The sequence below is a fragment of the Taurulus bubalis genome (genome assembly GCF_910589615.1).
Source record: "Taurulus bubalis genome assembly, chromosome: 8".
NCBI lineage: Eukaryota > Metazoa > Chordata > Actinopteri > Perciformes > Cottidae > Taurulus > Taurulus bubalis.
In genome coordinates this window covers 15,303,520-15,320,543 of record NC_136596.1, presented here as the reverse complement: position 1 = coordinate 15,320,543, position 17,024 = coordinate 15,303,520, and the positions used below count along the sequence as shown (strand labels likewise).

Here is a 17,024-nt window from a genome sequence, read left to right as displayed (position 1 = left end):
TATTGATAATGAAGAAAGAACCATGAACAAATCGAGGAGAAGAGATGCTTTGTAGAGGCCCTTGAGCAGAATCCTTAGCCCCACACTTCAGCTACACAGTGGCCAACTGTGGATGTACAACGCATCTTTCAGATTAGTATGTACATGTACAACTGAGAGTGCTCTCAGTAAATCTTTTCTGGGTTCAAAAAAAGTGACTAAAGCAGAGTGTTAGCTATACAAACGAGTCAGTAAGACACATGGAATTTATTTTTGAAATAATCGTGTTAACAGAGCTAGGTTACCACAGGAGCTAAGGGACATTAAGTTGGAAGGGGGTTAAACTTCACCTAAATTAGAAGGGAGGGGAATGTAGGAGTTGTGACACCTGAATTGGTGTCTGTGATTTAACTTTTTAGAAAACTTACCTTGACATTCAGCAATTATGCTTTCTTTTCTTTGTGATTCATGTCAAAATGTAAATTAATTTACATTGACAGGAATTGTCTTAATGCTCTATATAGAGCCCATAATGATGATATGACAGTTTATTAGTTATTGTGCCTTAAATAATGCATTGTGGCCTATTGAGCTCTATCCACTCTCTTTGTATTTATATCTCAGCCGCTGTATATAGTACAAACTTTATTTAAAATGTTATGTATCGCACACTGAATAACCATGAGCCTGTTATGATGACGTGCAGTTTATGAGTTACTATATAAGTTATATAATGCATTAAAGCCAAAATGCATCTTGAGAGCTTTCAAACCAGTACTTTGATTATGGTGAATTATATTTTTCATATGACTCTATAATGTCTTCCATTTACAAAAAACAGAAGAATCATCCACTCATCCAATCAGCATCAATATACAGATGTCACATGCATTTTCATCAGGAAATGCTGCTCTAGTTTTTCTCTAAATTCTACACACATTGGACACGTTTTATTGTATCATATAATGTGAAATGATTGCACAGTGTAATCTACAAAAAAGCCAGATAACACTCTTCATTGAGGCCCCTGGAAATACCTTCCTCTCTGGTGGTTTCAGCCACTGACGCTTCAGCAATTAAACGACAGCAAAAACACATTACATACACTGCGACAAAGCTAGGTAATAATGATATAATATGCATTAATATCAATGTATAAACAAATTATACAATGTCAAAAGGTGTCTATTACATGGGGCAGATCACAGCTTAAATTATTTTTCACATCTATATCTTTAAATATCTGAACATATGAGAAAATAAAAATAAATCACCAATGTGCAGTGGTGAAATATACAAATTTGGCACTTTGCCATTGCTTCTATATTATGTTAAAGAAGAAGATATGTCAGCAAAAACAAATAAAAATAGCATATGGCCTGGTAAATTGCCATCCACCCAAGGTTCCTCTATCATAATAGGCTCAAACAACCCCCATGTAAAAATCAAGAACTACTCACTAGATCAAATTCTCAGCTTTCCAACCTTAAAAAAAAAAAACAAAGCTTTTAAACGAAAGCCTCTACTAACTGCACCTTGAATGTTTAGCTCAAAAAGTTAAGGCGATAAAGGTCCCCTCTGTTCCCAGAGCCAATTCAATTTGTTGTATTGTGGATATGGCGCATATTTTTGGTTCGTACACACTACCAACTGAGACAACAGTGGAGAGATGCCGTTTCGGAGAAGTCCAGATTTCTCATCAAAACAAGTAGAGAAAACTTCAACCCTTGAGCCACCTGACATCAAATCATTGTCACATATTTTTGAGTTGAAGAGGATGACTAATACTTTGCAGCTCTAACAGGGTCTGTCATCTACTAGTGGAAGAAGTTGGTGACAGCTGCTGGGTACAATGTTGCCCTGTGTCAAAATGTGATGGAGTGCAACCACATTACGTCATGTGTATAACTCTACAACTACATCTACAATGTGACATAATTGAATGCTGACTGGAAGTAAAATGTGGGCATACAATTAATGCAGAGAAACAGCTTGACTACAGGAGGATGACTGTGAGACTTGGGAGACAAGAGAACATCCAGGCACTGCTGCATCTTCTATTCAATAAGAGCTCGTGGAGGCGGTGGCGATTCTCTTCCCAATGTACACCCTAGAAAAAAATAATGAAATTAACTGCATGAAAAAAAGAGACAACGCATACAACAAATGATGTATTAATTAATGCTGACATACTGAATTCCATCCATCCATATCAGTTGATCAATTAAAACTAAGGAACAAATGTTCATAAACATCCAGGCCAGCCTGTTTGATAAATAAATAATGCATGAGGACCAGGTCTGAGTAGACAGGCATCAGATACATACATTACAGTCATCCTGGAAACCGAAATAGCAGTGTACTGATAAATTGACAATGACACAGCCCATACTGACCCTTTCCTATGGCACATGAGTCACTCAAAGACAAGTTTGGTCAGTTCAGATTCAGAAAATGTAACTTTGTTTTTCAATACGATGCCGAGCCTTGCGTCGTGTCCCTGAATGACGATAGAACTGCATGAATTCAGACTTACCCGAGGCCAAGAGCGAGAATGTGTGAGATGAGTAAGGAAGGGATGAAGACTTTGAGGAATTCAGCAGAGAAGATGCCACCTTTCTTCATGGCCCCACTCTTTCTCATGCTGAGAGATACTGAACGTCTCGGGTGCCTGAAGTGGAACTCCCTGCAAGGAATAATCAAACAGTCAATTATTGCAAATTAACTTCAGAAAACAATATCCTGAACCGCCATTCGGGAATGATTCTACTTACTTTGGTGGAACGTTCTCTGGTCTGCTGGACCAGTCAGCGACCCAGTCTACTTCTTTGTTCATCAGGATGTCTTCCTCTCTGTCCTTCTCTGCACTATCGTCATCTGACTGCAAATATAGCAGCAAAGTAATTAGGTTTTAATGTCAAATGACAAGTCCCGAAAAGAGATTGAACTTTTAAATATGTTGTTTTACCTGACTATCTCTTGGGCTGGGCATCTCCACATCAAAAGTTATCTGACCCTCATCCTGATCTGGACTTGGTGGCCTGTGAGGACTGAGTCAACATATTGAGATAAAAATGTTTAAATAAATTACTACACGAAATGCTTGCCTGAGCTTTAAAGCGCATACAGTGGCACATATTCCTACCTATTACAGGAGGAGCTACTCTGGCTGGATTCATGCTGTGCATCCAGGAGAATCTTTTCCATATCTCCATTGTGGATCGAGGAGGATGAGGGCACATGCTCTAGTCCTCCAATCAGGGTTTCATCACTTTCAGGCACCCCTTCCAAGGTCTGCAGAGTTTGACTCATGCCAGCATTTGCGTTTATTTGATCTGCAGTGAGTGTCTCTGGAACATTGGTCTGCACGGCCTGGGTCCCTGTGTTCCCATTCAGCTCCAACTCGACCCAAGAGCCTTGGCAACACAAAGGTCAAGAGGAGGGAAGGGGGGATATTTAGCTTGTTGTGTTAAAACCTAGCAGATTGTACACCACAGAGACGCACCTCTGCCTCCTTTCAAATGGAAAGAGTTGACCTACATTTCCTGCATCACTGACACAGTGCATTGAAATGAACTGGCTGTGCAATGCATCCATGATAGCATGCATTCATTTGTGCCACTGCCCCACAAACAGCTTGCATGTTTGTTTGTTTTTCCAGACGGAAGTTTGTTATGCAATCTCTTATGTCCAGCGGGCTATTAGCACACAATATAAACCTCATGATATCACGAGACCCCCAACCCCCTTTTGTCCTCGCTAAAAATAATATATAGTTAATGTATTTCGACGACGCACGCATAGACCGATTAGCCATCTACAAACAAGTTTGTCATCAATGCTGCTCTCATGTGATGTCTTGCATAACTCTGAATTGCAATGTGTGACAATTTGCCCAGGCATGTCGCTGTTCATAGCGGTGCTGTTGTCACAAATAAAACGCACGCCTCGCTTTTCCGTCTGAGCAAACGTTTGAGTCAAATTGTTTATGAATTTAAGCCTGGACACATCCTTTGGCCAGTTCATTGTTTAAATGTGTATTCGGAGCTGTTAATCTATGGTATATAGGTTGGGCTAACATCCTACTATTGTCTTCCTTTATAATATATTTTTTGTGTGGCCTGTTGAATAAAATGGCGAGTCGACTATAGAAGGAGTGAGAGTGATAGGACCCATTATTGGAAAAAATATTAAAACGCATTAAATAAAAGCAACATATATTTCGTCTTTTGTCCCAGACTTGTTTTCATTTCGGCTAGAGCCCGCCCAGTGCTGACTTGTGTACGTGATTGGTTGCCCTGCCATCAATCAAACATTTCTCGCAGCGCAATTGGCTAGTTTGCGGTGACGTCGACCAACATCATCCTCCGCCCCTCCTAGAAGAAGAAGAAATACCGTAGCCGATGTAACTTTTACAATAAAATCTTGATTATACGGAGATTCTCAAAAACACACACACCCATTGAACGTATTTTAAATAGTCTTTGTAACGTGGAGCGCAGAAGCACTGGCGGCGGTACATACCGTGAAGCCCGGGCTCCTCGTTATTGTTTTGTTGAGCAGCAGCGGTGGACATGTTGACTACCCAGTTTTAGAATTCATCAACATGACGCGCAGACTAACTACGATGTGCGCATGCGCTACATCAGTCCAGAGTCCAGGCCAGACCACAAACAGATAACGGATAACACATCAGAAAAAGACTCGACTGTGGTGCTATATACTTTGAGAAAGCGAAAAGAACCCCAAAAGTGTAATATAATTAATAAACTAAACAAAGTATATGTGCACCATAATTAGGTCCTCACTGATGGACCGGAGTGCACAGCCTGGGTGGACTCTATGGTTCTCGCTCTCTCTCTCGCTCTCTCTCTCTCTAAGTCACCCGAGTCTGTGCAGTGTTTGAGGATTGATGAGTGCTGCACTGGGTGAACTTAACTATTAATGTGGGGAGGCAGGCATTTCCGTTAGTATTTCCTGTAGATTTGTAGAGGATGGGTATATAGTATAAATCTCCCCTCCTCCAGTTCCATAAAAGGGTTGTGTTGGTGTATTTTGAATTGAATGATAGTCATTCTGGTAAATACAGTATTTGACATAATTTGAGTAAGATCTGAAATGTCTGGCACCACTGGAGGGATTTGAGAATATTGTGTCCTTGGTGATGCAATGGGCCTAATATAATCCTAGCTATGTTTTCACATGCTTTTTTAAAAATATTTTTCAGCTTAGTTTTATAAACACAAAGCTCTACAATAACAAATCATATTTTGGGCAAGACTCCATGTGATCATTTCACATTTAGAGCACATAATCTTTTATACACAAACCACAGAACAGATTGGTCTTTCATTCAGAAATCAGGTTGGAAATTCTTTATTACTTTTCATCTAAATTGTTCTTTATTCCATTTGACAAAGACAAACATAGCTGTACAAGGAACCATTTGTAGTTTTTAAACCCACAATCTTTATACAAGACCCCCTTGAAAGAAATTATCAAAAACATACAAATTAATGAAATTCACAAAAATAAAAAGTGCATTTTGTTTTAACTCCTGTGTCACATTAGACATGAATATAATGCTGCTTCAAGTGGGAAAAATCTCATAACTCCAATGTAGGCTGTTTCCTTGCGCTTTCATGATCCCTTGTGTGGAGAGCAACTTTTTCACATTCAAAAAACATTATAGCAACTTGAATTTCAAAAAGTGTATGATGTACTTGTAAATAAGGCAGTTTTTAATAAAGTCCTGAAAAGCTTTTTTTTTTTTTAAAAAGGTAAGCGGTTTTGATCACAGAGCAGCGGTAAATTCCCCTGAGCAATCTCCTGTCTGGCACGCGGGAAAGTCCAAGAAACGTACTTGATTATCTTCTGTCTTTACGCTATAAGAAAGGCATAAGGGTCTTTGTGGATTACACCATAGCTATGAATCAATGATCTCATATTTTGAATCGACAGCTCTCCTTGTTGATTGGAAAAATCTGTGACTGTGAAATGGGACAAAGATGCCACATTATACAGGTTCATACATATATGACAGGCCAATTACTTAAATGACTATCTTGCATCAGACACTAAAAAGGAGTTTTCAAAAAGGTTGCAAAATTTAAAAAAAAGATTTGCAAAAATTCTCATTACTAGAGGACATTACCCAGAGTCCTGAGAGTGAGACAATCAACCAAAGCACCACCGTATAAAGATAGGTGGTCATTATGGTGTCATCCTAGTGATGGAAATAAGTTATTTTAAAAAAAAGGTAAGAATGACACTTAACTTACATAATAGTCCAGTGGACAAATGCGCTTCATGTCCTGATTCAATGCCTTAATCTTTCATCAAAACATAATTTGAATAGAGTGGAAAGCTGTGCTATAATTACCATATTGGCTCCAGAAGGGAAAATCGGAAGCGTGTGAATGACACCAAATGAAGCAGAGAAAAAGCAGAATTCATTATTGAAAGTATTTTCCCCCATGTTCAATACAGTAATTAACAACCACTTACATTAGACAATCACCTGCAACCGAGTGCTTCAGAAATTCTCCTTTTTAAATAAACAAGTCTTTATGCTTCTGCATCACAGGAAAGACATTTCATATAATAATTCAAAATCAGTAACTCTGCATTGTCAACTGAATTGACTAGCTTTAGGGGAAATTAGCTATAACAATTTTAACATTACATGTTGATTTAAAATGTCTTTCCCATGTAGATCCACAAAGATATATTGTTTCACAGAGAGCAAAAACATGATTAATGAACAAAAACCATGGCACAAAAACAGGACATTAAGATCCAAATTAACTCAAAATCTAACTCCGAAGCATCCAAATAAGTTTAGTCAGCCAAATAAAAAACAAAAAAAAAAACTGTTGTAGTGCTTATGACTACAGTAGGTACTGACACCTGAAAGTACTTTTCTTTGGACATCCCCCATGAGAAACGTCACACTCCCTTGATGTCATAAAAGTCTCCAGCTTTTAAAGAAATACCCGAATGAACAAAATGTCCCAAAGTCATGACAAAAAGGTAACCGCATTAGGTGACCTTTCATCTACAAATCAGTCTGAGATAGACAGCTAAAGAAACTACAGTGATCAGACTGTAATCCTATTGCCTTAATTTATACAAAAATAAATCAGCTATAGTGATTATTCTTTTTTGTATCATCAGGTACATTACAAAACATCATTTAAAAAAAACCCTCTTCCAACAGAAACTAGATCCAGAGATTAAAGAGAGCGATCAATCTGCAACAACACGACAGGCTTTGTGGGGAAGTTGGCAGCAGTACTCAATTTTGGTGCCACCGACCACAAGAGAATTAGGCAACATCACGCCATTTCGCCCTTCCGACTACAAGCTTTTGTTCTGAGCTTTAAATGGTAGTCCACGTATGACCAGAGTATCCTTGTCTGCAAGACAGCTTTAAATTAATAAAACTTTAGAGTCTTTAGAACTGGTTACTTGATTCGCTCTCATTCAACTCCCAAAACCACAATACCCGACACCACTCTTGTGACCATGCTAAAAGGACTACATTGGTGTTGTTGTTTTTATATATATTTTTGGCCATTAACTTGAAATTATGAAGACAATACTGCTGACCATTGTAGTCATTTCAATGCACGATGAAAGTCAACTCACAGGCTTGAAACTTGCTTGAGAAAAGTGATCTATTTGTGAAAATTCGGTCAAATTTTAGTAATGTACTCGAGACCAGGGATAGGTTTGAAAACCTGATGCCGATATGTTCAGGACACTAGCATTATAATTGAGCGTGTCAGCTTGTTAAAGGCAATACATTTACAAGCTATTGTATCAGAAACTATTCCAGAAGACTAACATTTAGAAACATGGATGTTTTTTTTAAATTATTATTAAAGATAAAAGGAGAATACCATTGTTTCTTGCTCATTTCAGGCAACTTGACTTTTGGTGTCAGATGTTGAGGTATGCTTGACTTTTCCTCCATGCAACTGCATTGTCACTGAACAATTACTTTGACTTAATCAAAAGTTCACTGAGATGAAATACATGTCAATTAAGTTAACTTTCTTACTGTAGAAAAAAAAATTGTATCAACCATAAGTAATGCAAGTTAATCATTTTTGCAAAGAATGAGCTCAAACCTGATACAATATGAGAATATTCCTGTCACAGCATAACAATACTGTACATTAGGAAAAAAGTGGTGAGTGAGCTTGGCAACTTGACAAATACTTGGGGCAAACATGGAGTGTTGACAGCTTGTATTAGCAGTGTTTCAGGCCAGCACGAAAAGGAACGTGATGATAGAAAGACGTATAAACAGTAGAAAGAATTTCCTATGCAAACTAATAAAACATGGTAGCTACAGCATTTTGACAACTGTTAGCTATGTCATACACATGAATCATGTCAACATGGCACAACAGAATAATGAAACAATCTAGCCAAACATGTGTATTAAACACATTTTCCCTTTGGTTTGGGATGTAGTGGAGTTGCAAATGGTAGCTTAGTGAACTGAGTGCTCCTGCTGGAGAAAACCCATGACACTCAATCCCAAATTCTGGACTCTACAAACCCTGCATGTTTATATTTGTTATACACATGGAACATGTCCTTTGTGTTGGCCTGCTTGGAAGTACTGTGTTTATGCCACTGTTTGTTGTTGACAGTATAAGCCACATTCAATACTAAAGTCACCAAGGGCAGATCTTATCAAGATTTGGGGATTTAGGCAAAGACAGAAAGATATTGTGGTTTGTGAACGTGTATCAGGCCAGTGGGGATCAAGCCGAAACAAATCTGAGCGGTTCAACAAAAATGCTAGTTCAGTTTTTCCTGGAATATGTACAGATTGTTGGTGGTGGCCACAGCAATGATGTTGTCCAGAGGATGCCAGGCAGTGTGGAGGATCTTCTTGTTAAAGTCCAAACTGTCTACACTGATCTCATCCTTTTTGCGCTTCCCACCTGTGCTTACTTTGCGAGGTTTCAGAACAGATCGTGGCTTGCTGTTCTCCCGCGACGCCTCTAGGGTTACGTCCTGCCGATGGCCTCTATCGAACATCCTGAAGAAGTTGTTGTAGGAACCGGTCATCACAACGCTGCAGAGAGACATGGCATATGAGTGATTGATGGCACAATACATTATAACAACCCAAAGGTAGTAATTCAAAGTGTTGTTCTCAGTTATGTACCAATACGAGAACATAAGTAGAACCCCCCCCACACCCCGATACCCAGACCGAATCATTTGCAGCCTTATGCTCTGCACACGATGAAGAGACCATAGATTACTTTGAACGTGCCAGCTTTCACAATGGTGACATTTACTAGATTAACAACAAATACATAAAAGGCTTCTGTTGAACCTGATATAAAAAGACCTATAATAGATTAGAGACTCACCTGTCGTTCCCATTCCAACAGCACTCAAACTTGTCGAAGATGCAGTCATTCTCATAGAGGGAACACAATTTACTCCTGAGATATTCATGCACCTGTTGAAAGAATTTGATGAAGAGGTATTGGCGTTACAATCAACAGTTGTGCAAGTGTGAAAACAACAATACGAGAGATCTGCATACTTTGAGTATGACTTCTGTGTAATTAACAGGCCCAATTATCTATAGAAAAAAAACCCCGATGTAACGGTAATGACTTTTTACTAAACATGGCAACAGTCACAGACCTGATATGTCTCTACTGGCCGGGACTCCATATTGAGATCCCAGATTTTGACAGACAGGTAGTCTCGGGTCATCATGTAGCGTCCACTGTGGCTGAACTTCACATCAGAGATGGATGAGATGATTTCAGAAAAGAAAGAACGATTGTTCGGATCCTCTGGCTCTTCAAACTCTTAAAAAAGAAAATGATGCATGTCATTACTATACCCTGCTCAACGGCCATTACTTGTGATTAGCCATATAACATTATAGCCTGACATTTATGAGTGACAGTGAGCCAGCATACAGAACATCAAGGGGTCATCAAGGGTCACACAGGTGTGTGGCGTTAAGCTAATAAGACTTCTCCCAAGTTTGATCCTAAATACATCCATGCTACCAGCTACACCACAACCAAAATGTCCAGGACTTCAACACAAATGTTGAATAGAGTTGTTTTTCTTTATAAATACACTATTGTCACTACCTTTTACAGAAAGCCTGGCCCCACAATTGAAACTGACCGATCAGGTATTCATCAGGCTCTTGATATGCTTTAAGGTTAGAGTGATGCTGTGTTCACACCGGACGCGACACGATTTGTCGCGCGACCAGATTACATGCAAAGTCAATGTACCGATGCGACAGGTTGCGAAGGCGCGACATTTCCGCCGGCTGATGCGACTGACTTGTTTGAGGCGGCGCGAACAGAACAAAGGACGCGACGCAACAAGAGTTGAAATATCCCAACTCCGGCGACAAAATCGCGTGAGTCATTGTTGTGTCAGCCAATCAGCGCTGAGAAGCTCCGCCATCTTGCCGTCGCTGAATAAAACTGCTGCTGGTCTGCCTGAAGTAGCGCTGGTAGCGGCCGTCATTCAGACACTGTTGTGGGACTACGGATAATATTATGAACCCAGACACCATGGAGTTTGATGTTCCGACGTATGTGGAGTTTACACAACAAGTATAAAGCTGAAATAGTGGTTATTTCCATGGTGGATGACGGAAACGGTATCCGTTTTACGGAGAAAAGCCAGACGCAGTTCCTGGAGGAGTCGGTGAAATTCACCGAGCTGTGTGCGGCTACGGATGGTGTTATGAACCCAAACACGAGGGCGTTTGATGTTCTGACATGTTTGGGACTTCCACAACAAGTTTACAGAAGAACTAGTGGTTATTTATTCCATAGTCTATACCGGAAAAGATAACTATTTTTCACGGAGATAAGCCACCGCCCCTTTGTCGCGGCGCAATTTGTCTTTGTCGCGTTTGGTGTGAACACCCTCATTTCACTCGCGCGACCAAACTGAAGCGGTAAGCGCGCTGCAACAATTTGTGTCGCGTTCGGTGTGAACACATTACGAGGGCTTAAAGGGCTACAGCACTGTCTTCTACGAAAGTCAGCACAGAGAAACAAAACTTAAAATGTAAGCCATTTTATTGTTTATCATCCAGTTTTAAAAAGAGACACGCCTCTGAATTTAACTGTAGCGTAAATTGAATTAGCTTACGCTTGGCGTGCTGGTCACATAGTGCTGATGCCCTCATGTCACACAAGCGGATGGTGCCCTTGCTGCTGCTGTAGACAAAAGTGTTACATTGGTTTGGGTGGAACTCCGCTGCTGTGATCACCTCAGTCAACTCCTCCATATTGGCTGGCTTAATGTCAACAATATCTGAAGAAGTGTGGTTAAGGTCAAAGGGGGTAAACAGACATTTCCACAACTTCAAAAAATACAATACGTGTTGTATCATTTAACTAGTAAAACGGTTTTGCATGGCCATGGGTAATTTTAGAGGTTAATATGGTGACAAAATAAATCTAACACGATGCTGCTCTGAACTAGTTAGCTGTTACTGCTCTCTCAGAGAGGGACAACACTCCACAGCTTTCAACAGAAAGTCATGCCGTCAGCTCAGTTCAGGACTAAAACATGTCTTTATATTAGAACTACTTTGGCATCAAATGTAGACGTTAGACTTTGTCAAATTTAGTCTAAGGTATATTAGAGCTACTCCGTATACAAGTTGAAAATTCCTTAGTTTGGGTGACATCTGGTGGTAGCATCATTTATGACACTGTGGTAGACACCAATCACATTATATACATTTACTTATGTCTAGTCTGCCTTAAAATAGTCTACTTATTTCTTAGTAGACCAGCACAAAGACATTATATCGTTTTTTGTACGCCTATATAATGAATAGGGTTGATCAATTTCCTGTCTTAACATACAACAGAAAATATGCAGTAGTTTTCAGTGTTTTTTTCAGGGACTGAGGGATGCAGTCTGACTGTATCCAATTTGACTGAAGCATGGTGAGCGAGTGAACAAGATGCATGAGGGGGATTATAATCTAACAGTGAGTTAGAGATACCTTGAAAGAAAGAACTAAACTAACCCAGGACATAACATTCATTATTTCATGCATTAAGGTGAAAAACTAAACTCCTGCACAATTATGGTTCAAATGGACAGGTTTGACACTTTTGTCTTAAAACAAAAAGGGAGCTGTTGGTATAGGGCTGAAAGGCTGCTATTCCCAGTCCAGGTAATTAAACGAACTATGAAGAATGATGTCAAGATCGACAGAAGATAGAGAAAAAAAAAAACGGCTGCATGGAATTAAAGAACAAAAGGATACTAAAGCTGCGATCAGTGATCTCCAGATTCCATAGGTTGATGCGCAGGTCATCCGCAGACAGGTATGTCTCACAATCACTGTTGACTGAGATGGAGTTGATATGGTAGGTGTGAGCATTCGCAAACACCCGTCTCGGGCTGGCTTCCACCATCAAGTCCATGGGCTTGAATATTGGCACCTGAGGTGAGGAGCAGGGTTAGTATCACGTTCATTTCAGGGGAAATTTGTGGTCATCATATTGACATTTATTTTATAATTCAGTTTTGTATGATTCTTTAAAAAAAAAAAAAAAAAAGGACCGTCCTGAACTGGCATACAAGTCTAACAATATTATATATTTGTTCATTTTTAAGATTTCACTGGTAGTGTGATGGGTAAAAAAAAAAAAGTGTTTTACTAAATCATAGCCAGACAAACAGCCAGAGTAAACTTTAAGCAAAGACCAAAAGGTCCAGCCTCAGCGTCACAGGCTATTCTGTTAAACAAAGTATATATTTAGAAACCAGTCAATACATAAGAATCAGTATATCCCAAACTTGAGGATTTACATGATCAGGGAGACATAAATATGGAATAAGACTTCTTTTGCGGGTGTAATTAATAGCATAACTTGCTGCATTGCAGTAATTTCAGTTATGTATTGTTAATGTTATTAGTTACAACTCTGCTTTTGCTGGTACGATATGTCAATAGGTCTGCATGAATCAAAAGCAACTGACAACTCAGACAGTGCCTGTCTGGTTGCTGGAATATTTTACCATCGCTTCAAACTAATTCAAATGTAACACATTTTTAAATAGTGCGACACAATTGTTCTCAATGTTTTGTACACACACACTTCACTAAAAAGGTGCAATCTGCTATGCAAACATGGTTAATGATAACAATAATACATGCATGGTCAACATTATTGAGACAGGGATAAAGCAATTGATACACACCCGAAGTGTTGTGACAGTATTGAGATCTCTGTATCGCCCATCTTCTTCCTTCAAATTGTAGCCCTCTGGTCTCTTGTCACGCTCACTAATTTTCCACAGCTTTATGGTTTTGTCTGAAATGAGAGCCGAAATCATGAAGAACTCTTAAGTAACAAAAGAAACTGTGTACATTTAGATAACTTAAATAGCTGCCAAATGGTGTCTCCAGAAGACAGATGGAGTTTAAAATAGCTAAATATCACTAACGCACACTTACAACAGAAAATACCTGTAATGAAAATACACTGGTTTACTAACCATTTGTAGACAAAAGAAACTGTGCTGCGTTCTTCTGAGGCAACCATCGAATCTTGTTGATCTTCTCTTCAATCTCAAGACTTTTTAGGTAGTCAAATTCAGGTTCATGGCTCTGGAAGGTGCTGTAAACATTGTACTCTCCTCTGCACTGTGGCTGATTCTTACTCTAGACAAAGAAATACAAGTATCAATATGCTAGAAATAAATCTATTCTGAGAGCAAGAGTCAACATATCATCTTCTACGAGATCAGAAGACACACAATGTTTGTTTTCTTTTGTTTCAAATGGTATCATCGGCTTAAAGTCAGAATTCAGTCAAATGTATCAGCTTGACAAATTTATTAATTTCTGAAATGAGAAAAACAAAGATTTAAATGGTAAATTTAGTTTAGTCAAATGAGCCACCAAAACATACCTCTGGCTCCTGCTGAAAGATGACGACACGGCCCCCCTTGTCCCCGGTGGCTAGTAGCTCCCCAGAGTGGTTGAATTCAACAGTAGATATGATATCAGCTGTGAATGAGGTAGTGTAATTATAAAAACATTAGTTTTTTAGCTAGGTGCCCAAGTCTTATTAGCTCCTGTAGTAGGAAGCCTGTTGTGCACATTTGAGGAGTGTTCAATGTAAAACCATTTTGCACTGGTATGCAAGGTTTTTCTGGTTTAACGAGTCATTTCCTACCAATGATCCCCCAAATCATTGAAAAGCACATGAACCATGGTAAAAACACCACACAGCAGTGATGTGCATGTGTGCAATGGAACTAAAAGTCTACTAAACACTCATTGGAAGGCAAACAAGTTACCATTTGCCGCTATTCACGACTTTTCGAAGGCAAGCATTCTCATCAAATCCTACAATACAACAATCAATCCCCGTTTACAGGCTGGCACCATTCTGAGCTAGCGCAATCCTTAAGATACACTATCGTATTGTTCTTCTCTTAACACAGCACACAAAGTGCCTGATGCAAGCTGACTCTTTACTAACTTGAATTTAATGCAAAAGTACTACACTATTGTAGTGTTGTCAGCCTGTGTGTGTGCACTGCTATATACTGACTCAAGGAGAGAATCACACGTACACTTTTTCTGGAGGCAAAGCTTACTGTAAACAACTATGCAGCCCTTCACACACCAAGTCCATCATCTACTGTAAACATAGGTGTTTATGACACTGGTGAAGTAACTCATTTGACAGTAGGAAAAGGGGTAACTACCACCCAACACTGGTTTATCTGTTCATGAGTAAAAACAACTCTCTTAAATATATATATATATATATATATATATATATATATATATATATATATATATATATACACACATATACACACACACACATACACACATTGTCATGGTTAGTAAGGATAATCACAGACATCATTGTCATCTGGAGCTTCTAGTGGGAACTACTATGTGGTAGAAAAGAGTTCAATGAAATCTGAAATCCTAATTTGAATTATCATGTAACCAAGACCGTGTTTCTGGAAAGGTACTTTTGTTTTTCTGATTTTCATTTGCTTTGAGCATCACAACATAATTTTCCTTCACCTCCATCGTATTGAGTTTGCAGTAGAAGTCTCAAACTATAACAACATTTGCATGGCTGGATACAGTATGATGTGCATTTCACTCCCAAACATGCAAATATTAAATTCCACACACTGGACAAATACACTCTGGGGAATTGTAAAAGTACTAACCGCTGAAATTTTACAGCAATTATGCTAAACATAGATGAATGGTGTCGGCTGTAACAGGCGGCATACTGGACTATCATCATCTGGTATGTGCCACACCAATCACCTTTTTATTTCAAGTCAGTGTTCGACAGTTAAAACAAAAACGTGTAGCAAAACCTTTAAAGCCAACCTCAAAAACAAGCATGCATATGGTGCAAATCAGATAGAGCCGGTTAGCAACTTGCTAACGTTGAGTGAACAACCACATGGACTTACCTTCCGCGACATCATCGTCTATCGCTCCTTTGACTTGGGAAAAGCACCACTGTACATCACTGGTCCCACCACCGGCCCCTGCACGAAACACAAGTTGTAACACACCGCCATAAAAGACAACTTTACACGTGTTAGCCTGGTGCTCAAATCAGTAATACAAGAACAAGGTCGCACATATGCTACATGTTTTAACTTGCGTTGCACATTCCCAGGCAAAATGCAATGGTTTGGCAGATTCTCAGTGTAAACACTCTCTCTCTCTTTCACACCGTCAATGACACGAGCATCTTGGAAGTATCCTAGCTTGCTAGCTCGCCTGCGGTTGTTCACGTTAACCACAACAGAGAGACGCGCACATCGTCCATGCTGAGAGGGACGTGAACCGGTGGGTGTTAATGAAGCACCTGACACTCTTCCGGTCTTGCTAACGTAGTTACCTGCCATGGTGAGCAACTCAGACAGAGGGTCTCTGTGTAGCGGGCTCGGGCCCTGGACTGGAGCAGTGCTGACCCGGGTCGGTTCTGACCGAGCAGTGTGGAGGAGCAGACCGGTACTGCTGCTCGGACTAACTCATCAAACACCGCACAAGTCGTCGTCCCAGTTGCTCTAGACAGCACGAAACTGCTTTCAAACCAAAGAAAGTTAACTACAATCTTGAGCACTGAATGATAGACTTTGCACTCCACTTTAAGATTTCCCTCGCCTCTGCCTCTCCCAACATTTCAAAATGGCGCAACGCGGGCGGCGTTCGTCAGGCATCACACAGAGAGCGCCGAGGGTCCACCATGAATTATTAATCCGGTCGACTCCTGAGCCATCAACGACATGGGTCTTTTTCCTGTCTCCGGATAGCACACGGTTGATGTACATATAACGCGTTCAATTTTTAATTAAAGGTTATAAAGACTTTTTATTTATGTTTTAAACCTATAATGGCTTACCCCCGCCCATGTGGATTGTTCCAGTAATTAAAATCGAACAAACCCGCGCACGCAGGGTTAGTTTTTGTTTTAACAGCAAAAGTGAAGAAAAAAAAAGATTTTATATAGATTTACTTTAGAAATCAATATACTTTATAGTTTTTAAAAGATTAAATTAAATTGGAAAAGTAAATATCATTCATATGATATACACTATTGCAGTTATGTCAATAATTATAGTTAATACATTTTGGAGTGCTGCTCCAAACGATTTACAACATCCGAGCGTTTATATGTTTGGTTTGCACCTAGAAAACACCCTAAAAAAAACAAGGACTTCCGGTACCACCTGCAACTGCCATTGAGGTTCCTGGACGTATGGATCTGCCGCAATTTCTAGCACTCGCTGAACTTCTGTTTTGGAAGATGCCACTCTGGAAAGGGCGCCTCGGTGCATATGTAAAAGTGAATGACAAACTAACTGCTCCCGTGCAGACAGAAGTTCAGACACATATACCTGCACTGGGGACCAAAGGCAAACACGTTGTCGACCTGTGTAACAACAGACAGTTTGCATAGCTAGAAAATCTCAGATGTATATGAATATTAACGTTG

At 39.6% G+C, this 17,024-nt stretch overlaps 2 protein-coding genes across 2 annotated transcripts; both read right to left on the bottom strand.

The window, feature by feature from the left end:
* Positions 1 to 914: 914 nt before the first annotated feature.
* bnip3la (BCL2 interacting protein 3 like a) lies at positions 915 to 4,569 on the bottom strand. The gene is made up of 6 exons (XM_079222732.1): positions 4,504 to 4,569; positions 3,125 to 3,395; positions 2,948 to 3,029; positions 2,754 to 2,860; positions 2,516 to 2,665; positions 915 to 2,089 (listed from the first exon to the last, which is right to left on the bottom strand). Exons 1-6 carry the CDS (start codon positions 4,553 to 4,555, stop codon positions 2,041 to 2,043), a joined length of 711 nt encoding a protein of 236 aa, XP_079078858.1. The 5' UTR covers positions 4,556 to 4,569; the 3' UTR covers positions 915 to 2,040.
* Positions 4,570 to 8,796: 4,227 nt separating this feature from the next.
* LOC306740461 (serine/threonine-protein phosphatase 2A 55 kDa regulatory subunit B alpha isoform-like) lies at positions 8,797 to 12,449 on the bottom strand (the record flags this gene model as incomplete). Its single annotated transcript, XM_079222617.1, has 5 exons — positions 8,797 to 9,076; positions 9,381 to 9,472; positions 9,664 to 9,833; positions 11,155 to 11,319; positions 12,290 to 12,449. The coding sequence occupies 5 exons, from the start codon at positions 12,447 to 12,449 to the stop codon at positions 8,797 to 8,799; spliced, it is 867 nt and encodes a 288-aa protein (XP_079078743.1).
* Positions 12,450 to 17,024: the final 4,575 nt, after the last annotated feature.

Excerpts from the sequence above, each read along its gene's own strand:
- bnip3la (XM_079222732.1), bottom strand. The coding sequence starts at position 4,555 with ATGTCCACCGCTGCTGCTCAACAAAACAATAACGAGGAGCCCGGGCTT. Across the intron at positions 2,666-2,753 it reads CCAGAGAACGTTCCACCAAA|GGAGTTCCACTTCAGGCACC; the intron begins GTAAGTAGAATC and ends TATTCCTTGCAG. Across the intron at positions 2,090-2,515 it reads ATTCTCGCTCTTGGCCTCGG|GGTGTACATTGGGAAGAGAA; the intron begins GTAAGTCTGAAT and ends ATTTTTTTCTAG.